The 23,358-nt window shown below is 43.6% G+C and overlaps 2 protein-coding genes across 4 annotated transcripts in view; both read right to left on the bottom strand.

Moving 5' to 3' along the window:
• Window positions 1-329: 329 nt before the first annotated feature.
• LOC139323702 (borealin-2-like) lies at window positions 330-10,738 on the bottom strand. Its single transcript, XM_070953156.1, has 10 exons — window positions 10,603-10,738; window positions 8,470-8,598; window positions 7,130-7,182; window positions 6,038-6,098; window positions 4,910-4,986; window positions 4,762-4,820; window positions 3,025-3,132; window positions 1,868-1,991; window positions 1,365-1,451; window positions 330-377 (listed from the first exon to the last, which is right to left on the bottom strand). Exons 1-10 carry the CDS (start codon window positions 10,736-10,738, stop codon window positions 330-332), a joined length of 882 nt encoding a protein of 293 aa, XP_070809257.1.
• Window positions 10,739-14,411: 3,673 nt separating this feature from the next.
• The window catches only part of GPT2 (glutamic--pyruvic transaminase 2), a 28,453-nt gene continuing 19,506 nt past the window's right edge, over window positions 14,412-23,358 (bottom strand). For all 3 annotated transcript variants that reach the window (XM_070952718.1, XM_070952720.1, XM_070952719.1), the window contains 8 exons: window positions 22,979-23,112; window positions 21,305-21,548; window positions 20,415-20,494; window positions 18,732-18,868; window positions 17,146-17,320; window positions 15,261-15,416; window positions 14,644-14,756; window positions 14,412-14,539 (listed from right to left, as the gene is read on the bottom strand). In XM_070952718.1, coding sequence (XP_070808819.1) covers window positions 14,449-14,539; window positions 14,644-14,756; window positions 15,261-15,416; window positions 17,146-17,320; window positions 18,732-18,868; window positions 20,415-20,494; window positions 21,305-21,548; window positions 22,979-23,112 — 1,130 coding nt within the window. In that variant the 3' untranslated portion in view covers window positions 14,412-14,448. The remainder of the gene's footprint in view (window positions 14,540-14,643; window positions 14,757-15,260; window positions 15,417-17,145; window positions 17,321-18,731; window positions 18,869-20,414; window positions 20,495-21,304; window positions 21,549-22,978; window positions 23,113-23,358) is intronic.

The raw sequence follows: 23,358 nt of genomic DNA, 5'->3' as shown, positions 1-23,358 counted from the left end.
AAAAACTAAACCCAAATCAGAACTTCAAAGTGCATTCTTCAGTTTTTAAGTCTAATGGAAGATCAGTTTCAATAAACGTTTAGCTAAATTCACTTACGTTTCATGTATTCATTACAAGCATAAATTCCGATCTGGGGAAATGAATGCAAATAACCATTTTACATTCAGTCTCCCACTAAGGACGTTTGCTTCAAATGTCAAGTCACCAAGTGTTTCTGGATGAGAAATATACAAAGTTTAATATGCAATAAATCCTTAAAACCAATTGCCTGCTGCTTTAACTATATATCAAGGAGTTTCTTTACACAAAGGAAATGCAGGAAATTTCTTCAACTTGACTTAACTGTTGCTTTTCCACAAAGGGCCGTCAGCTGATTCTGTGAGGAAGGAAAAGGCAATTGTGTAAGTATCACCTTGGAAATCTAAACATCAGTTAGGGGGGGGGTTATTCCTGGTTTTTGTGGATTGGTATTTCAAAAATAATAGATTAATGGATTTTATGTGAGGGTAGAATTTATTTCATGTAATTTGATGCCCAAATAAATTGGAAAGGTGGTTTTAGCAAAATGATTATCCTTAATGTCCTCTTTATTGCTATTCAAGGCTACAAGTCTATTCACCCTGGAGTAAGTCGGTATGTCCACTAAAAATCGGTGTTGACCCGATGGCATAGAATTGGTCGGTCTTGTAAGCCTCACTTCTCAGATCCACAGCGTGGATCGCTCCAGTTCAATTATCTTTTTTCCTTGGCAGACCCAGAATAGAATAGAATAGAATAGAATAGAATAGAAGAGAAGAGAAGAGAAGAGAAGAGAAGAGAAGAGAAGAGAGGAGAGGAGAGGAGAGGAGAGGAGAGGAGAGGGGAGGGGAGGGGAGGGGAGGGGAGGGGAGGGGAGGGGAGAGGAGAGGAGAGGAGAGGAGAGGAGAGGAGAGGAGAGTAGAGTAGAGTAGAGTAGAGTAGAGTAGAATAGAATAGAATAGAATAGAATAGAATAGAATAGAATAGAATAGAATAGAATAGAATAGAATAGAATAGAATAGAATAGAATAACAACCCCGCTGCCATTTTGCAGAGTTGCTGGTATTATTATTATTATTGTTGTTGTTGTATCTACCTATGGCAACCCTGGTGGGAAAATATCCATCACAAGCTCTCAACGGTACCTTTTATAACCTCTGGATGAAAGAAGTTGCCAATTGTTACTCTTCACCATTTGGGAAAGTAGGGATTCAAACCAGCTCAGAACTGACCAAAGTCAACAGCAGAACTTTCTGAAGAGAGGAAACTCCACAATTCTCCCAAAAACATGGACGTAGTGGGGACAGCCGGCCATTTCTCAAAATGCTTTGCTTCCAACACTTACCACCAGGGTGTGGATGTGCTGGACGGTGTCATTATTTAACAGCTGCACATCAATGTTTTGGATGTCATCTCTGGATGAGCAAAGCGTCTGAAACAAAGCAAAGGGATGCCGTTTGGAATGTACCTACAAGTAATCCTCAACTTACCACCTTTTCTTCAGCGATCAAAGTTACGACGGTGCTAGAAAAAAAAAAGTGTAGTCCTCTTACTTATGCTCGTTGCAGCATCTAACAGTCACGTGATCCAAATTCAGGGGCCTGGAGACTAGCACGTATTTACGATGGTTGCAGCATCCCAAGGTACGTACATCTACGTATACCCCCAGTTCTGCTATAGCCAAAGCACCATAAGAGCAGTGATGGGATTCAGCCGGTTCGTACCACTTCGGGCGAACCGGCTGTTAACTTTCTGAGCAGTTTGGTGAACTGGTTGTTGGAAGAAATCATTAGGGCAGAGAACCGGTTGTTAAATTATTTGAATCCCACCACTGCATAAGAGCCATACCTGCCCATCGGCCAGAGGTATATTGACAAAAGGAAGGGATCGTCCAGGGGGCATCGAAGAACTGCGAAGACTTGAAGCCGGAGTTCTCTGAGACGGTCCTGTGCAGGTCCCCCTCTGTGAAAATCTAGCAAGAGAAAAATAAGGGAGGATAGAGAAAAGAAAAAGAGATTGCTTTGAGTCTTTGAAATATTCATCTCCAAAAAGATCAGGCTCCAAGTATCAAATGTGTGTACATCAGGGGTGGGTTCTACTTACCTTTACTACCGGTTTGCAGTGAGGCCTCGTGCGCACACTCGCTTTGCTCGCGCTTGCTCCGCTTGCCCTCACTCTTCTGCACATGCCCAGAAGCGTTTAATGATGTCGGGTCGGTGGGCGGAGCCTCCCGCCTGTTTTACTACCAGTTCTATAGAACCGGTGCGAACTGGGGGCAACCCACTACTGGTGTACATGAGTGATGGGTTCCTCCTGGTTCGGCCCGGTTCTCCGGAGCCAGTTCTATCCCTGTGCCCCCCTGTGCCCCCCCACCCCCATGCCCCCCCACCCCCCGCGTTATTCTTACCTTTTATTTGGCCCCCACCCCCAATCTATTGCTGCCTCCTGAGTCCCAGCTGATGGCTAGAGGGAAAAAAACTGTTTAAACTCTTGCCATGGGGCTTCAAAGGGCCACCCTACAGCTGATCAGTGTTAAAAGAAAACAAATGGGTAGACCAGTGCCTGCAAAAATACATGAGTAGATCAGTGCCTGCAAAAATAAATGGGTAGATCGGTACAGCTCTGCAAGCAGTTAAGAGCCTGGTAGACCAGTACCTCTCCTAAATCCTAAATAATTGTCACACGACCATCAAGCCACGCCCACAAAATAAGCCACGCCCACTGAACCGGTAGTAAAAAAAATTAGAACCCACCCCTGGTGTGCATATACAGTCGTAAGTAGGAAGGTAGATAGGTAGAATTTAAAGTTATGGCTCCCCAATTCTATATATACAGATACAGTTCTTTAAAGCTAGGGATTCAAACTGCTAAACTGCCGACCTTTCGATCGACAAGCTCAGCGTCTTAGCCGCTGAGCCACCACGTCCTTTTAAAACAAACCAGCAATAAAAATCCTTTAAAACAAACAAACAAAAAATCCTTTAAAACAAACCAGCAATATTGACCTTTTAGAGACTGAGCTGGTGAACCTGGGAGTAGATCTCGGTGGCTCGCGCAGAGAAGCCGATCGCTCGATGCGTTTCATGTTTGGAGTGGAACACACAGATGCAGACCTGAGGGAAGACACCAGTCCTTGAATTATTTCTCACACACACACACACACACACACAATATTTGAGCGGTGGGGTGGCCTAGAGGTGGAGCTCCCGCCTCACAATCAGGAGGCTGTGAGTTTGATCTTAGGTAGAGGCAGATATTTCTCTCTCTGGGCACACTGAGAATAGATCTGCTGAACAAAACTCTGCATTGGTGACAGGAAGGGCATCCGGCCAGTAAACACTCAGCTTGATTCAGTTGCTCAGACTCCACTCCACAAGGGATTATGGGGTTATTAAAAGAAAATGATGATATACCCACAATATTTCTCTCTATGATTGCTCCTATTTTACCTTCCTGCAAATACAACTAGGATGCACTTGATTAACACCTAAATGACAGAGGAAAAAATCTGCATAGAAACAGCAGCTGACTTTCTTTGCTTGAAACCAAAAAGGATTCCTGCAAGCAACTCGTAACTTCTTCACTGAGTCACTTGCTTTTGCAAAAGAAGACCCCTAGCCTTCAACGGTTTAAAACCATTCCAGCTAAATTATATTCCATCAGCTTGGATGCTTAAAAGTCTTCTCCATTAAAATTTTAAAAAAAGACTCAGCTTGGGCCCGAAGTTGCTTATGATATACATTAAGACAGACAAGGGGCTCCCCTTGAGGAGCACCCGGAGGCTCCAGCTGGTCCAGAATGCGGCCGCGCAGGTGGTTATGGGAGCGACGTGGCACTCCCATGTGACCCCCCTCCTGCGCGAGCTGCACTGGCTCCCGGTGGTCTTCCGGGTGCGCTTCAAGGTTTTGGTTACCACCTTTAGAGCGCTCCATGGCATCGGACCGGGGTATCTACGAGACCGCCTTCTGCTACCAATAGCCTCTCACCGACCAGTACGCTCCCATAGAGAGGGGCTCCTCAGGGTGCCGTTGGCCAAACAGTGTCGACTTGCGGCCCCCAGGGGGAGAGCCTTCTCTGTGGGGGCACCTACCATCTGGAACGAGCTCCCCCCAGAGATACAGAAGATCCCGGACCTGCGCACGTTTCGCCGTGCTCTCAAAACTTTTCTATTTCAGCAAGCTGGCCTGGCCTAACTCCCATCTTTTAAATTTTTTAAATTTTTAAATTTGTGATTTTATAAATTGGGTGTTTTAATCTGTGTTTCGGCCGAAATATTTAATAATTTTAAGGGATTTTTTTAATATTTGTATTTTATCTTGGCTGTTCATCGCCCTGAGTCCTTCGGGAGTAGGGCGGTATAGAAATTTGATTAATAAATAAATAATAATAATAAAGTGCTACAAGAAAACATTCCACTCCAGAGCAAATTCTGATTATCCATACCACCAGTGTCTCTTTTCCATATTTTCACCTCTCTGCAGAAAAATCAATTTGCACTTTTGGCAATCAAACCACGCTCATTCCTTACTGGTTTGTTACTGAGATTTTCCCCTTAAGAGGGTCTTTTTTTCTTTCCATTTTGGACACCTGATACTACTGCTAAGCACTCATCCTGTCCCCCTAGAATATTGCCAAGCATCTCAGCTATCTAGTGGTATCATCTTTTCATCAATCCATCTCAGGGGACAAATCACGCTGATTTTTAAGTACAGGATGACTTGAAAACATTGACTTCATCTTACCTGCAGACAATACCTTTTTTATCCGTGATGGAAGAAGTCAGTGACTTAGTTTTAAATACCTGCAAGAAAAAACAAAGGTGCCTTCAAACTTGCAAAGAAAACAGGTTTCAAGAAAGCAGAACAGACAATTATCCTTTTCCCCACCTACCTTCTGAGAAGTTTTCTTGCTTTGCGGCCCCTGTTCATCTTCGGCTTCCTTATATTCCACAATTGTGGTGACTTTAACTGGAAAGGAGATTTGGGTCAAGAGTTAAGAGACTAACAATGGGTACGAGTACAGCTGTCCCTGCTTTAGAAATGACTTAATAGGTTTAAAGTTTAGACCTTAAGGGTTCAGTAGCAGCTAATCTTTTTTTTTTGATATGTGTGTGGCCCTCATTTTTTCACCACAACTATGGTAAGATGGGTTCAAAAGGACTTTCCATGCTCAGTGCGCTCTCTTGATCCCCTTTTAAAGCAGCGCCAGACATTCCCAAGATCTCTAGAACTTCTCAGCAAATAGATCTTGACTAAGAAGTCAAGAGACAGAGGTGGTCCATTGATCTGGCTGTTTGTTCTGACCTAGGCTTCCCCCAAAAAAGCATGAAGCAGAATCCTGATCCCGACAAAACCCCTTTTATTAAACAAACAGTGAATTCCTCTCATTCACCTTCAGCAAAGTCTTTCAAGGGAGAATTTATAGCCACAGACCTTATCTGGCTTGGAGAGCTGCCAGGTCGATATCTTCAAAACTTGGCCAGGAGTCTCAGAGAGTCACTAACCAATTAGGCGAACTAATTGTCTCCTGCAAACTCCACTCCCCTTTCGCTCCTCTTTTATTCCCTCTGGGAGGGGCCATTCATCGTCCACCTGTGGCCTTACTCCCAAGTCTATCCTTGTTTTTTAGCTGTTCCCTTCGTCTGGCAACTCTGCGCATGCACACACTGGGAACAGGCTCCAGCTGTTCATCTGCCTCACTGATGTCTGACTCCGAAGGCAGCTGATAACTGGCATACGGCCCTGGCCCCCTCTCTGCCTCCGATGCAGAGCCCTCATCAGAGCCTTCCCCAGACTCCAGGACTGGCCCGTGTTCCTCCCCAACTTCCTCACTGTCCGAATCTGCTGCCAGTTTCGCTGGCCACTGGCAGGCCACAACACTGGTGTCCAAGCTAAGAAACTAGGATCAAGCAAATGTTGGTGCCTTCTAGATGTCTTAAGACATCCCTTCAGCTCCCAAAAAGGATCAGTACAGAAAAAGATTTTTTTTTCGTAACCAGGAGGAACATTTCAGATTTACCTCGCTTGCTGTTTGTTCTTATTAATCTGGGATTGTGCAGGTTTCCAACGCCACAGTTACTCTTTAGAGACGTTGGGGAGAAAAGGGGAAAATTAAGAGTAGCACCACAGAGGTTCCTTTACCCAGATTACTGCAGAAAAAACAATTGCTACCAATTGTTGGTAGCCTTCCATTGCCTTCCATTGAGGACCTGTATACTTCACGAGTCAAAAAGAGGGCTGTGAAAATAATTACAGACCCCTCGCAACCTGGACATAAATTGTTTCAATTCCTACCCTCAAAACGACATTATAGAGCAGGGGTCTCCAACCTTGACAACTTTAAGCCTTGGCAGACTTCAACTCCCAGAATTCCCCAGCCGGCTGGGAAATTCTGGGAGTTGAAGTCCGCCAAGGCTTAAAGTTGCCAAGGTTGGCGACCCCTGCTATAGAGCACTGCACACCAGAACTAGACGCCCAAACGCCATCACTCTGCCAAACAAATAATTCCCTCAACACTGTCAAACTATTCACGAAGTCTGCATCACTATTACTATTAATCTTCTCATCGTGCCTATCACCCTCTCCTCCCACTTATGATTGCATGACTGTATGACTGTAACTTGTTGCTGTAGTCTCTGCCAATCAGGGAACACGGCTGGGATCGTCAAAGCATTTAAAAGAAAAAAAACCCTTTTTTTCTTTTAAATGCCTTTGACGAGCTGCACGATTATCAGAGGCTTTTTTTTTTTTTTTTTTACTTTTAAAAGCATTTTTTTTTGGCCGAAGTTGTAGAAAAAATGCTTTTAAAAGTAAAAAAAAAAAGCCTCTGATGATTGTGTGGCTCAGCTGGGCATGGGGGTTGGGGGCAGGGATTTTTGCTACCGGTTCTCCGAACCACCCGCCTCCATCGCTACCGGATCGGAGCATTTCACCCCTGAGTTAAAGGTTACAGACAAGAATTTTAATAGTATATAAACAGAAGAACTATTTCCATCCCCACCAATTTATCACAGATCTCCCTATTTGCGTAGGTATAACAAGACTGCCAATTCCATTCCCATTCAATGTTTTAATATACTTTTGATAGAACAGACACTGGGCAGATACTTACTGCCTCCAGAGTGGCTACAGCTGTTGCCGCGGCTGCATCTTCTTCTTTGAGATCTGAAAGACCGAGATTAAACCATCATGCTAAAGCAGCCGGCTGCCAACTCCCAAAAGTGACTGGCCTCCTACAGGTCAGAAATATCTGGAGCTGAGAATCACAATTCTCGGGATCTGCCTCCAAGCAGGCTTATTAGCAGCAAAGACTGCTAGAAGTTGGAATTTAGCACTTTCTGTAGATGCAGCCATATTTAGCTGGATCTCAAAAAGCTAAGCACGGACAAGAAACTCGGGGACTAGAGTCAAAAATGGGAAGTCAAAGAGATGTCCCAGAAGAAAATGGTGGCAAATCATGTCCAGCCCATTTTAGTCCGTAGACATGGACTAAAGAGACATGATAGCAGTGTTTCAATATTTGAGGGGCTGCCACGGAGAGGAAGGGGTCAACCTGTTTTCCAAAGCACCTGAAGGCCAGATAAGAACAATGGATGGAAACTGAACAAGGAGAGATTCAACCTGGAAATGAGAAGGAACTTTCTGACAGTGAGAACAATCAACCCATGGAACAGAAGTTGCCTTCAGAAGTTGTGGGAGCTTCATCACTGGAGGCTTTCAAGAAGAGATTGGACTGCCATTTGTCGGAAATGGTGTAGGGTTTCCTGTTTGGGGGGGGTTGGACTAGATGACCTACGAGGTCCCTCCAACTCTGTTAACCTGTCTGTTATTAGTTCAGAGAAACCTTCAGCCATGGAAACTCTCTAGGTGAGTTGGGGCCAGTCACTCTGCCTCAGTGGGTCACAGTGAGAAGAGAACACTGCCTTGAGATATGGAGGGTGGGGGAAAGAGAGGTCCCTTCCTCTTTTGCCACTTTGCCTGAACTCGTAGATATGGAAGGATTCTTAGGAAGACCAACACCAAAGTAGGAGCTGCAACAGTGGTGAAATTCAAATCTTTTACTCCCTGTTCTGTGGGCGTGGCTTGGTGGGCGTGGTGTGGCTTGGTGGACATGGCTTGGTGGGCGTGGCAGGGGAAGGATACTGCAAAATCCCCATTCCCACCCCACTCCAGGGGAAGGATACTGCAAAATCTCCCATTCCCTCCCCACTCCTGGGGGAAGGACATTGCAAAATCTCCATTCCCACCCCACTCTGGGGCCAGCCAGAGGTGGTATTTGCCGGTTCTCCAAACTACTCAAAATTTCCGCTACCGGTTCTCCAGAACCTGTCAGAACCTGCTGGATTTAACCCCTGATCTGCAAGCTTTACAAATGGGTCAGTCCTGCTTCGGGGAAGGGAAGGCTGGTCTAGAAGGGAGAAGGCAAAGTGGGCAACAGGGCCCAAGGCTCACCCAACAAATCTTTCCTCTTCATTTTTCTCATGGCCGGGGGCAGAGCCAGCAGCTCCACTCGAAAGGCCTTCTCAGCCATCTGCAGAAGCGAAGCTAGTTCTTTCTTCATCTCTTGTAGGTGTTCCTTTGCTGGAACAGAGAAGCAGGTATCAATAGAAGAGAATGCTGTATATCAGGGGTTGGTTCAACCCCTGCTCTATATGTACAGTAGTGGCCAAAATTGTGGAAACCTTTTGGGGAAAGTGTTTTTTTTTTTTTAATTTGATTTATATGCTGCCCTTCTCCGGAGACTCAGGGCGGCTTACAATGCGCTAAGCAATAGCCTTCATACTTTTGTATATTTATACAAAGTCAGCTTATTGCTCCCACAAACTGGGTCCTCAATTTACTTACCTTAGAAAGGATGGAAGGCTGAGTCAACCTTGAGCCTTGGCGAGATTCGAACCTGCAGTAATTGCAGGTATCTGGTCTTAATAACCAGCTTAATAACAGGGTGCCTTAGACCACTGTACTACCAAGGCTCTTGGTAACCAAAGCACCAGGAACTCCCTAGAGAAGCAGGAGATGAAAAGTATGTCAACCTCCCTCCCCACTCCCCCCAAAAAAAGGTGAAGCAAAAGGAAATGGATGGGAAGGATGGGAGGGAAGGCTAGGATACTTAGCTCACCAAGAGCCTTGGTGGCGCAGCAGACTAAAGCGCTGTTAAGTAGCACCAGCTGCCTGCAATTACTGCGAGTTCAAATCTTACCAGGCTCAAGGTTGACTCAGCCTTCCATCCTTCCGAGGTAGGTAAAATGAGGACCCGGATTGTGGGGGCAATAAGCTGACTTTGTATAAAAAAGAACACTGCTTAGGGGAAGCCAAAAGCCCTACTAAGCAGGTATATACAAAAGTATGAAGGCTATTGCTTAACACATTGTAAGCCGCCCTGAGTCTCCGGAGAAGAGCGGCATATAAATCAAACCAATAAATAAATAAATAAATAAATAAATAAATAAATAAATAAATAAATAAATAAATCGCTTAACCCTGATTTACAAACAAGGTTCCTGCAAGGTAAAGCCAGTCACAGGATGTCCATTATGTTGCACCATCCGTGAAGGGGTTGCTGAATTAACCACAAGGAGAGCAAGGGCTCTCCCCAAGGATAAAACCCATAAATACCACCACCAATCATGGGGATGAAGTTCCCAGGTGGCGTGAAGCCAAAACCAACTAGCCATCTTGTAGCTTAGCAGGAGGGGAGGACCCCACGGTCTCCTAACTTTCTCCTGCCAACTGATGGGATGTCAAGGCTCTTTTAACTCCCACGAATCCTAGGTCTTAGCAGAATGGTTCTTGTAGTTCACAATCTTAGCAGAATGGTTCTGGTAAGTGCAACAAAACCATCTTGAAGATCCTGGTTGGAGACAATGGAAGGACAACCCACCCACACCCTTTCAGGGAGACAAAAACGTGTTGAAGGACATGTAAAAAAAAATTAAGGCTTTTTGGATAAAAATATGGTGGATTATTCAAAATATTTTAAAGAAAAAGATTAAATTTACACCACAGTTTTTTCTGTTGGGAATAGTTACGGCTTGTACTGTAATAGAGACTAAGTTGGTTTTAAATTTAATAACAGCAGCCAGGTTACTGGTGGCACAGTACTGGAAGAAGGAAGATCCACCTACCATTGAGGAATGGATATTAAAAGTTGCGCATTTGGCAGAGATGGCAAAAATTTCATCATATCTCAAAGATCACTCAAACGAAAGATACATATCGGAATGGAGAAGATGGATTGACTATATTCAAAACCAGTATCAGACTAAGAAGATTCATATAGCTTATGAATGAAACATTTTTAATTTTTAGTTTATGTTTATAGTGTTTTGAGTTATAAGGAGTTAAAGACCTAGGGAGAATTTGAAGTCAACAAATTGTTAGCATATTTTAGTTTTATGCTTGTGAATGCTATGCCCTGTGCTTGTTCTGGGAAGTCTAGGGAAGGGGGTGGAGGGGAGGGGGAAAGGGTGGATGGGTGGGAGGGGGGAGAAAATGTTTGTATCTTCTATAAAACTTTTCAATTAAAAAAAAAACGTGTTGAAGGAATGGACCACAACGGGATGCTCCCCTTTCCTGAAGCCTCACCCTGGTGGTCGAAATCCTGCAGAAAGAGGCTGATCCGCTGGTGCCTCTGCTCTTTACTCAAGACGCTCCGATCCGGTTCGACTCCGGAGTCGACGCTGCGCTTCTTGGAGGCTTCCAGCTGCTGCCTGAGCGCCATGGAGAAGGACCCAACCGGCAGGATCACCTCCGAGCCTGTGGGACGATGCCTCCCCAAAAGAAACGCAGAGGGACCGGCTAAAGTATAGGGGGGGATATTTATAGAGTCCCACCCACCCGGTGGAAACGCCCCCAGGAGCCACGGGGCGGTCTGGTTGGGTGGGGTGGGGTGGGGGAAGGTGGTAGGGCCGATTCCCAACTGAGCTCCAAAGGTCTTTTGGGGAGGGTGTAGAAGCAACACAAATTCAGGTGGGCTGGGGTTTTTTTGAAACCCCACCTCCCCAAAGCTGGGGTGGGGGCAGTTCTGCACCTCCTAATTCAGATTGCCCAGCCAACAGCCAAAGGGGGGGGGGGGGGAAATGGGAGCGACATTCCCATCCGACCCCCAAACCTGAAGTTCTGAATTGGAGTCAGGCTGAGTTCAATGCTTACCTGCAGTGCAATGCTTTAAACCTGGTTACTTTGTTCTGTCTGGGTTTTTGCAGCCTGTAGGGCCAGAAGCTGATGCAACTGGCTGGCTTTGCAAACCATCCAAACCTTAACTTGGAAAGAACCAAGCTTAAAAGTAACCAAGGTTAAGTTAACCTACATAGAGATTCGTATAGCTTTTGCATCTAAACTGGAGTTGCAAACAGCCAGTTGACTATGGTTTCCTGAATTCAGTTCTTAGTTCATATAATGCATCTGAGTGATAAAACTCTTGGTTGGATTTGACCAGCAATCTGGGGTTCCCAACAGCCAACCCCATGTATGTTAGGGTGTTTAATGAACTCAAGACATCCAAGGAGGTTTCCTTGTTTTTGCCTTGGTGACTTGGAAAATGGAGTAATATGAGCCCAACCATGGTTAAGCACCGCACTGGTTAGTGATGTGTGAACCAGGTTATTTTACATCATGCAAATTATTAAATGAATTCCACAGTTCATAATAGCTCTTTTATTTGTAAAGATCTTTAAAAAGTCATCAGAAAACAGGATGAAAACGGGAAAAACAAACCTATAACCGAACATCACTCTGTTTGCTTGCCTTGGTAATCGTTCTTGACGTAAAAAAAATAAACAATTCCCATAATTATTTTGAAACCATTTGAAACCATCGAGGCTTGGAAGCAGATCTAAGAGAATGGCCATCCCTAGCCAAGGACAATTAAGTGGCCTGTTAATTTCCTTGCAGTAATGACAAATGTGATTAATCAGCCGTAACTGATTATATTATGCACTATGCTCAGAGATGTAATAATATCAGAAATCAAAAGGCATCGTAAAATACAGTTTTCAACACAAGGAAAACTAGAAGTTGATGTCTTACAGTTAGGAATAAATGAAAAGTAACACTACTTCCCATTTTTAAAAAGTACAAAGAAAAGAAATATCTCTGTAAAAGCATTCCTTAGAAACATGTAAAGTTGACATAATTTTCAATAGCATTAAAAAGTTAACACAAGAGAATAAAAAACAAAAAGACTAGAAATGCTCAATTCCCATCCGTACCATATGAAAATGTTTACTTACTTACAAAAATAGATATATTTTTAATTGCAACTGCTCAGGATGAAGCATAGTATTATCTTGCATTGAGTGACTACATACATTTAGTGTATGGCAATTTATGGATTTGGGGGGAAATTGCCACTGCTTTGAGAACTGCTATCACCTCCTTACGAATTGATGTCATCAATAAAATACCAAATATGATTTAAGAGCCAGCCAACTGTAATTTGTAGTACAATCTAAGGAGGTCAGTTCAGAATTCAACAGAACTTAGCATAGTATAATCATTAAGAAAATAATGTAGCTAGTACTTTCCAACGGAAAAGATGTTTAATATGAAGCTTTTGGAAAATGGCTCAGCTACTCAAAATAATATATAATCTTGGTAGTGAAGACTGAAACCTTTTGAGTATTGATGGTACATTTATGATATTGTTTGTAACAACTCAACTAACATGGCAAACGTCAATATGAGTAACCTTCAAATGCGTCTAATCCGTAACTCCCATCGTACCTGAAGAGCATTGGGTGGGAAGCCATTCTAAATCTTATTTTATGATACCCAAGTGTAAGAGAAGTCTTGGAGGTTGAGAAGAGGTATTTCTAAACCCAGTTAATGGCTATTTCAGTGTTATCTGGCAAAGAGCCATTAGCCCTTCGGTGAAGCAATCTGGGAAAAAGAAGCTCAAACTATCCTTGGAGATGCCACCTTAATGAACTCGCTAAGATGAGGACATTTAATCTTTTCTTCTTCTGGAATTCAGCGAAACTCCATGTGAATTTTTCCTTCTGCTGTAAGGGTCGAATCTCATTAGAGGCTTGACACAGAGGTGAAACATGGATCAAACTAGCAAGCAAAATTCCATTTGGTCATGTGAAAAGCATTCTCTTTCCTATCCTGTCTGATTATTTATGTTTTTATATACTGCTACAAGAACTGGTTATCCATAAATCAGCCTTTTAGTACATCAAACATTTACCCGATTAAGAGATGTGAGTGAATGGCTTCTGAGCAGTTGAAATTCGAAAACCAGGAACACAGTTTGAAGCAGACCAAGTTTCCAAGCCAAGTCTCAGTCTAGTATTTATTTAAATTCAAGTGACAGTTCTGAAGGCATCTGAATATTCAGGGAGGCAACATCAAATTGGACCCTTTCTTATTGCTCAATCTTATTTATGTTGGCCTCTTGATGATTCAAGGGCGATCAGAAACCTTTTCATAAAGAACAGCAATCAAGAAAACCAAGAGTTTTTATGAGCAAATGTTCTTCTGTTATCAACTTGTGTTTACCATGCAAAGATGTAATCCAATACCCCAACAAGGCCTCTTTCTTCTTTTGGTTTGGATATTTTATCCAAAATAACCAGGCATTTATTTTCCAAAATATTCCTACTCAGATGACTGCAACCAAGTTGTTCCTCGCCTCCCAATTTCTTAAGACCTCATGCTCATCATAGCCAAAGGAAGCTTAAACTCGATATATTTCTAGTTTGGAAACGGCTGGCTAAAATTAAGCAGGAATTGAAGTATTGTTATAATCTAACTCCCCTCCTTTTTTTTATTTTTCAGCCGTGCTTGTAAACAGATGAAGTGAGTGTTCTTCTTATCAAACAAGACAAATGTTGTATTTTATATGTGGAGGCAACCTCGCCAGGAATTCAAAAGGCACTCAAATTGTCGGAACAAAATATTGGGCCTCTTATTTGATCACGAAACAGGAGATTTTAATACTTCTATTTGCAAAAGATTTCTGTCTACTTCCCATGGACAGGCTTGACCAGAAGAGTTCAAAATAACTCACCTGTGCCTTTAGTTTACCTGTACAACTGTAGTTTTCTGATTTGGTTTGATAGGAAGGGGTATTGTGGTATCTTCTATTTTTAAAGAAAAGCATAGAAGAATGTTTATCAACACCCAAACGTCCAACCTAATTAAGTTTGACTTTCATGCTGTGGGACAAAGGCAAATTTTGTAACATCCCAGTTTGCAACCAATGATTGCGTTAATCATTCTTTGAATGCATTTTCCATATCTTGTTTTCGTAAATTCGTTCCAGTATTTTATTAGTCTTTTCTATCAAACTGAAGCTCCAGTAATTGTAATTCTATCATGAATTTGATTTAAAAAAAGACTGCCCCCTCTAAAAAGCATATTCTTTTCTCTCGCCGCTTGAATACACTTTCAAAGATAACAGTCTTTTTTAAAAAAAGAGTCTTTATTTTAAGAATATTCCTCCAGAAATTTTATATGGAAATCTTTCACTTTCTTCAATAAGATCTTTAGTTTCTCTGCTTGTGGGAGAATAGTCATCCTAGAAGGAAAAAGAAGAGGCAATTAATAAATATTTTGTGGAAATTACAAGGGGAAGAATTACAGCGTAACCTGGACAAGAGCAATCTGTAAGGTCAGACCTACCTAAAGTGATACGTTCCTTCTCTTTGGCCGAACCCGCTTCCGGGTACAACACAGATTCCAGTTTCTTCTAAAAGTTTCATACAGTAGAACATGTCGGGAGCCATTTGATGGGCCTGGAGTAAATGGAAGTTAAATGAAGTTAATTACTAATCACAGTCCTTTTAAATTGCTCTACTTGCTTCTGAATGCTGCGCTATTCTGCAACAGTTAAATAAGTCTGAATGTTCTCATGTTCGAGAATATAGAGGAGAGGAGAGGAGAGGAGAAGAGGGTAGGGTAGGGTAGGGTAGGGTAGGGTAGGGTAGGGTAGGGTAGGGTAGAACAGAACAGAACAGAACAGAACAGAATCAGAGAGTGGAGTGGAGTGGAGTGGAGTGGAGTGGAGTGGAATGGAATGGAATGGAATAGAATAGAACTTTATTGTCACTTTAAATGTACACTAATAAGCTTTGATACCACTACTGGTATCAAGTGCAACTTATGTACAAACTCAACCAATTTTAGTTTTCATTGTGGCTTAGCATGACGCACAGATTTTCTACCTAAAGCAAGAGAAAAAGCTCCCGTTTGATTCAGCCGCAGTAACATTTCTTGTAGAGAAGCAAGACATTTCTCACCTTTGCTATTTCAATGGCCTTGGATGGGATAAAAATCCGTGGGAACGCATACATGGCCCCTTGAAGTGGGTTGCAGTGGAGCCCCGGCACTTGATTGAACAAGTCTTCGGTTAGTTTGGCTTTCATGGCGAGGTTGTTCAAGACAGACTCCTTTTCCTGTGTTGTCAGGAAAAAGGAAAGAATAGTCACACAGGGGACCCCTCAACTGGGCAGTTCACATCAGCTGGCACTATTTTACAGAGAATCATTAAAACTGTCCAGAATATCATCAGGCTCCAGCTACCAGCCCTGGACGACATCTTCGAATCTCGTTCTTTGAGAAAGTTGCACAACATTCTCAGAGACTCTTCGCATCCTGCTTACAATCTTTTTGGACTGTTGCCTTCTGGCAGAAGATACAAAACAATTAAAATTCGGACCGCACGTCTTCTGAATAGTTTTTATCCCAGAGCTATAATTGCATTCAACAATGAACTAAAGGGCCACCATCAGTGAGCTGTTGGACAGCATTACTTGGTCTGTTGTGTGGATGTTTGGGTGTTTAGGGGCGAGGAATTTGTGGTGGGTGGAAGTGTGTTTGGGGATTGTTGTGTGTGTTGGACCTGGTCTTTGGGTGTTAAGTGAATTTCGTTGTATGGGTATACTCAGTGGTGGGATTCAAATAATTTAACAACCGGTTCTCTGCCCTAATGATTTCTTCCAACAACAAGTTCATCAAACTGCTCAGAAAGTTAACAACCGGTTCTCCCGAAGTGGTGAGAACTGGCTGAATCCCACCATTGGGTATACTGTGTATATATGTACAATGACAATAAAATTATTATTGTTGTTGTTGTTGTTATTACTTTAGAATATCTGTTCTTCAAGTTTCTCAGCACCGTCCACTCACCATCTAAACTTCCCTCCATCTAATCTTTAGTATATAAAATGATAGCAGGCCCCCACTCCCTACTAGCACTGATGATGCTACCTAGTTGGGCAATGAAACGTCTGTTAGAAAACAACCAGGCTCAGAGAGCATCAAATACCCTACATCTAAACTTCCATCATCCCATAATCTGCATTTTCTTGGCTGGAGAACAAAAGAAGCTTCTTAAGACTATTCTGTATCTCACTAGCTAAAGAAACTATGGACAGAATAAATGAGTGAATAAGCAAAAAATTATTCCTGCGAAGAGGACATTGCCCACTGTGATAGTCTTTTGTAACTTAAAATTGCCCAGTATACACTTGACTTGATTCTTCAGTGACCTTCAGTTCTTAAGGTGGCTCAGTGGCTAAGACACTGAGCTTGTTGATCAGAAAGGTTGGCAGTTCGGTGGTTCAAGTCCCTACTAGTACAGGTCTCCTGCATGAGCAGGGGGTTGGACTAGATGACCTCCAAAGTCCCTTCCAACTCTGTTACTGATAAGTTTTGTTATGCACTGTTTCTGTCAAATATTATCTGGGTTCCTGTGTGAACCCAGCCAGGGATGTAAATTATTTACAGTCCAACCTAATCATATTCGATTCAAGTATAAATCCAGAAACTATCACTGAAAACATTGTTATCGATGTGTTTCAACACTGCCTACGTCTTGAGACAAATCTTACATGTTCTCCGTCTGGCATCCTCACCTGCTGGTTGGAAACAATTAAGAGTTAAGTTCAAAGTCAAATTTGAAAAGGCACCAGATGGAGGAAAAGGAAAGGAAATTCTGCTTTAGGAAAATGGATCCCAGACGAATCCTTAAATTGGATCAATCGAAAATGTGATTTTTGTCTTGGTGTTTCTTTGAACACCTGTTTTCATTCTCATCTCTTCTGGCTGCTGGAGATTCAAGAGCTTCTGGTGGCTTTAAGGAGGATTAAAAAAAAAGAAAGAATGTCAAATACACGAACAAACCTTAATGAACTGGGCATAGGATTCTTCTCCGGGAACAGGGGGGTTCACCACGACATCCATAGCAGCTTGACCCGAGACAGGTGGACACAGACGGACAGAGAGGAGCTTAACTAGCTGCCCTTTAATTTCTGGATGCAGGTTTATCACCTCCATGTAGCCTCCTCGGTAGCCACACCTGAAAACCAGGCAAAAGCCGCAGGGAGAGAAAAGAGAAGAGAAGAAAAGAAAAGAAAAGAAAAGAAAAGAAAAGAAAAGAAAAGAAAAGAAAAGGAGAGAGAACGGAAAAAATGTGACCGTGAGAAAAAGTAGCATGAAATTCTCACCGTGGCAGAAAGGCAACCTATAAAGTCTACAACTAATGCAGGATCCTATTTTAATCTTCTGAGAAAGGAAGGGCAGCTGCTTCGTGGATTAGGCTGGCATATAAGACAGGGTTATGCATTGCGGCAGAGTGTTTTTTTAAAAAATCAAAGTGAATATGGACATAAACTTTCTTTTTTTTCCTTTTTATCATTAAGGTTTAAGTTATCTGAATCACCAGAGTATTAATAATCTCCAACCAACACTACATATATAAATACTACTGTGCCCAAGTAATATAAGGTACCCCTTGCTTTGGTATTAGTAGCTATTTTTTTTTTTTAAATCAACATGCCATACGTGTGCAATTCAAGCCACACCAGGAGTGAAATCTATTTACCTTCCTTACCGGTTCAGAAGTGCACATGCTGTGCGTGAACCAGGGGTGAAATGCTCCTGGTTCGGACCGGGTTGCCCGATCCGGTAACGATGGTGGCGGGTGGTTCGGAGAACCGGTAGCAAAAATTCGTGACCCCCCATGCCCAACCAAACCGCGCAATCATCAGAGGCTTTTTTACTTTTAAAAGCATTTTTTCTACAACCTCTTCAGCACCACAGCTGATCACCGCCCCTTGCGTGCTGTTCTACTTATCGCATGTCTCCTTTTGGCGTGCAACGCACGCACGCACCTCGCTTTTGGTGCATGGTGTGCACTGCGCATGCGCAGCCAGCGAACTGGTGGTAAACCAGTTCGGATTTCACCACTGCCGTGCGCGCTTCACTCGCAAAACCTTCTGAGCATGCGCAGAGGGTAAAAAAACACATTACTTCCTGGTTAAAACCAGGAAGTAACGACACCTGGCGGGTGGGCGGAGCGTCACGCCACCATCGCTACCGGTTCTCCGAACCACCAGCCACAATCGCTACCAGATCGCCCAATCCGGTCCGAACTGGGAGCATTTCACCCCTGAGCCACACCCCTTTTATACGAAAGAAGTGAGGTGTTGATTTTTTTTGACCATCCCAGAGATGCCACGGCAAGTGATTAAGTAAATGGATTAAATTTATATTTGCTGACAAAGAAACACATATAAATTTAACACAAAAATAGTTTGTCGTGATAGCTACTGCTTGCGAAGGCTCCTTGATTGGGGCTGAAAGGCGAAAGCGGAAGCAGTATGCTCCGTCCCATAGTTGGGTCTACAGCAGGTTGCCCTGATAGAAAAAACACTTAAGTAAATGGATGCTGCACAGCAACAATTCCATCCTCGGTTGTTGGAACTTACTCGCCCATGTAGCCCTTGGAAGTGGAATGAAAAGAAGCGAGTTCGACATTATTCCAGTAATCAGGTCCCATCTCGTAAAGGACTTTTTTGAAGGAATGGAACTGGCAGTTCTCCGAGTAGACGTTGTCTTGATACACCTGCACCCCAGAAAAGACAGAATTTCAGGACGTCCTCAATTTATGACCATAACCGAGCCTGATCAACAACAAAGCTGATCAACACAGGACCCATTGCAATTTTATGACCTTGCTTTGCAGCGAATGGTAAGCGAACCACCATGCCTATTACCTGAACCTGTTCTTTGCTTTGGGGCAACTAAATGCTGAGTTTCAGCAAAAAATTGTAAATTATGGTCACATGACCGTGGGATGCATCTAAAGCCATGAATGTGGATCAGTTACTCAGCGTACCAATGTGGTCACATGACCACAGGGGAGGCCTCCAGCGGTGGGCTTCAAAAATTTTAGCAAGGGGTTCTCTGCCCAGTTGCTGGGTGGGCATGGCCTAGTCAGCTTCCTACACCACGGCAGGGGAGAGTGTTTTTGCCCTCCCCGGGCTCCAGAGGTTTTCCTCAAGTCTCCAGTAGGGTGAAAACAGCCTCCCCAGGCTCCAGAGACCCTCTGGGGGCCAGAAACGGGCCTGTTTCTGGCCTTCCTGAACTTCCGGTAGGAACTGCCTCCCTGAGCCTCCGCACGCGCTCTGCACTTACCTGCATCCAAAACAGACCACGTGGGGACTCCTGAGAGGGGCGGGGTAGGGTGGGCGGGGCCAGCCAGGAGTGGGATTTGGGGGTTCTCCAAACTGCACAGAATCTTAGCTAGAGGTTCTCCCGAACCCCTGCAAACCCCCAGCAGCCCACCCCCCTGGAGGCCTCGCCCTCTGGAACCAGGTTATAAGTATCTTTCAGGGGAACTGTAATAACATCAAACAGTCACTGAGTGACCATTCGTAAGTTGAGGACTACCTGTTTTTCAAACAAGTAACATCACTTTTTAGGATTCGAGAGGGAAGAAGCTAGAGCTCTTGATACTCTTTAGGTCATGGAATCCTCTCTTTACACCTAGCAGTGTTTGTTTTCTGATTATTATTTTTTTCATTTTAAAAGTTCTTTTAACATAAACACAAACATTGCTGTGTTCCAAAGAAAGTCCCAAACTCTAATACCGTTCTGAGTTGCATGAGTGTCTTTACTCATGCAAACACACAATTTTCATTTTCTAAGAATAGCAATAGCCCTTAGACTTATATATCGCTTCATAGTTCTTTTTACAGGCCTCTCTAAGCGGTTTACAGAGTCAGCCTATTGCCCCCAACTATCTGGGTCCTCATTTTACCCACCTCGGAAGGATGGAAGGCTGAGTCCACCTTGAGCAGGTCAGGATCGAACTTCAGGCAATGGGCAGAGTCAGCCTGCAATCCTGCATTCTAACCACTGTGCCACCACAGCTCTTCAAGAATAATCACGAAAAGTATGGAGGGCCCAGGAATAGGCTCTCCACATGTTTCATGTTTGGATGAAGCATTTCTCTAGGACAAATAATGTATCAATCTGTCTTTTAGCATCTGAAAGTTTTGCGATCGGCCCCACAGATCCTCATGGCCATTTTGTGCGAACATCACAGCAATGCATGCTCTCCAATTTCCAAATAAGTTATTGTCTCCAAGGCTGAATATTTTCATTACCTCGTCAGCCAGAAGAAACAGCTTCTCTTCGCAGGCAAAGTGTATCACCTCTTCAATACATTTTCTATTTTGAACTTGACCTAAAATTCAGGATGAAATAGGAAAAAGAGATTCAAAGCAGTTCTCCATTCCAATGAAACAAAGATGACGTCAATCACTTCTTCATTCCAGAAAAAAAGAGCAACTGTCTTTGCTTTAGGGTGAGGGCAATGGTGGGATTCAAATAATTTAACAACCGGTTCTCTGCCCTAATGATTTCTTCCAACAACCAGTTCACCAAACTGCTCAGAAAGTTAACAACCAGTTCTCCCGAAGTGGTGCGAACTGGCTGAATCCCATCATTGGGTGAGGGTGAGGGTCATGGAGGGTGTACAAGGCTGCACAAGGCTGTGAGGGATGCACGAGGGCAGGGGGACGGCGTGAAGGGTTACACAAGGGATGCGTGGCGAGGGTTGGGAAAGATGCGCAGGAGGTGTAGCGAGGTTCGGAGAGGGTTTGAGGAGTGCGTGCAAATGGCCAGCACAAATGCAGAATGGTTGGAAAAAAGTTGCATAGGTGGGGGAGACCTACCCTGCTGACTTGTGACTTTTCCTGCCAGCTTCCCCAATGACCTTCTGGGGAAGCCAGCAGGAAAAGTTGCAAATGGCCAATATGCAATTGCTCGTAAGTGTGAGCCAGCTGCACACAATCACATGACCGCAGAGATGCTGGGATGTCTAGAACTCTGAGGACCGGCTATAACCACCATTTTTCAGCATTGTTGAACGTTGGCTGAACAACGGTCGTAACTCGAGGACTGCCTGTAAATCACATCATGATTTACTACAACCAGTCCATAGAGAAATGCCATAGAAAAGTGTGAAGAGCAGACCTGTAGAAGTTTTGCACACCTGTGGGGTTTCCAGGATTAATGATGCAAAGAACTTTGGGATTACAATCCGCTTTGGCTTCGTATAAGGAGCGGCGTAGTTCGTTCACATCTAGGGCCCAGCAGTTCTCTTCGTCCAGGTAATAGTTCACCTGGATGGCATCCAATTCGGAAATGGCAGCGGAATATAAAGGATACTGAGGAATGGGGATCATCACTCCGGTTCGGGATCTCCCTCCGCCAGAGACGAGGATCTTGAGAATGGTCTGGAAGATTGAGGAGAGATAAACTCGATTGTAGAAAATACGACTTCAGCAACAGAGTGGTCAACCCCTGGAATGCTCTACTCCAACCCCGTTGTTACATCCTCAAACCCCCATAGCTTCAACCTTAAACTTAAGAGGTCTGTAAGGGGACGTGCATAAGTGCACCAGCATGCCTACCGTCCCTGTCCCACTGTCCCATTTCGTTGTACCCATTACCTGTGCTCATATCCATGTTTATACTTATACCTGTTATTTCGTACATGTTTGACAAACTAACTAAATAAAATAAATAAATAAATAAAATAAACAAAAGCAAAAACAACTTGGATCAGAATTTTCTTTGCTCCTCGAACTGCATTAAACACACGTATTTTTCAGCGTTAGAAAAAAAAAAATCAACCAGAAAAGAACTTTCAGAAGATTTTGAAAAGGCTGGATCAGAAGACCTGCTGATCCAGAAATACTGGACAGGTAGTCCTCGAGTTACGATCACAACCGAGCCCAAAATTTATGTTGCTGAGTGAAACATTTGTTCGGCGAGTTGGCCCCATTTCACGACTTTTCTGGCCAGAGTTGTTAAGCGAATTATTGCATGTGTTAAGTTAGTAACACGCCTTTTAAGTGACTCTGGATTCCCCATTAATCTTGCTTGTCAGAAGGTCGCAAAAGGGGATTACATGACCCCGTCGTAAATAGGAGTCAATGACCAAGCATCTGAATTTTGATCACATGACCGTGGGGATGCTGCAACGGTTATAAGTGTGAAAAATGGTCATAAGTCACTTCTTTCAGTGCTGTTGTAACTTTGAAGGGTCACTAAATGAACTGTTGTAAATCGAGGACTACCTGCAATACCAAACTGGGCCAGGGGATGGCATTTTAATCATGCCATTTGTTTTGTTTAAGGCAGCAAAAAAGGCAGATGCATGAAAACGGTTTTAAGTCGAGAACGAGCTGTACGTTAACGTAACTTCAAATTGTTAAGCAACCGGTTGTAAGTTGAAAATTACTTCTAACCCAACCGTGGAGGGGAAAAAATGGATTTTCGCCAGATAGTCATCCAGATAGTCTGGACCAGGGGTCTCCAACCTTGGCAACTTTAAGACTTGTGGACTTCAACTCCCAGAATTCCTCAGCCAGCCGGCTGAGGAATTCTGGGAGTTGAAGTCCACAAGTCTTAAAGTTGCCAAGGTTGGAGACCCCGGGTGGTCTGGATGATCTTTACAGCCAGAATTTTACAGCCAAAACAAAGCCAGAACCAAGGAGAGGAGGAAATGTTGAGACCAGACAAGAAAGAGATTTCTATCCTCAGCAAACTAGGTTGAGCATTTCTTTTCTTGTTCTTTCCTGCAGTTTGAATAAACCTGGATCCTTGGTCCCAAACATGAGGAACCTCACATCAGAAGATGCCCCCAATGCCCCCAACCTACAGCAATGCCGTCGCTTGCTCCCGTGGTCAAGTAGATGTTCTCTGGATCTGCGGGGACACCGCCATCTCGCCGCTCAATGTACGCCGCTACATCTTCACGGATACAATTGATTCCTTGGCTGGCGCTGTACGAACCTGTGAAAGGAAGGAAAATGTCAGCCTCCGGACTGAACCCCACGAGAGATGTGTTGAGATTCTTCTCAGAAGTTTCCTAACCCTCTATCTGTAATTTCTGCCCATCAAATAAACTCTTTCGTCAATTAACATATTCAAAAGAGAATAAAGATTAAATCTGGGGCAGATCTCCCTTTGCCCTTTTGTCTCCACCTTGAAACCAAAACAGATCAAGCAGTACATCTGTCACTTCAAGTTGAGGTTCAA

Source organism: Pituophis catenifer, unplaced genomic scaffold (genome assembly GCF_029215685.1).
Source record: "Pituophis catenifer annectens isolate HBS135680 unplaced genomic scaffold, rPitCat1.0.hap2 SCAF_13, whole genome shotgun sequence".
Lineage (NCBI taxonomy): Eukaryota > Metazoa > Chordata > Lepidosauria > Squamata > Colubridae > Pituophis > Pituophis catenifer.
This window is presented reverse-complemented; position numbering and strand designations above follow the sequence as displayed.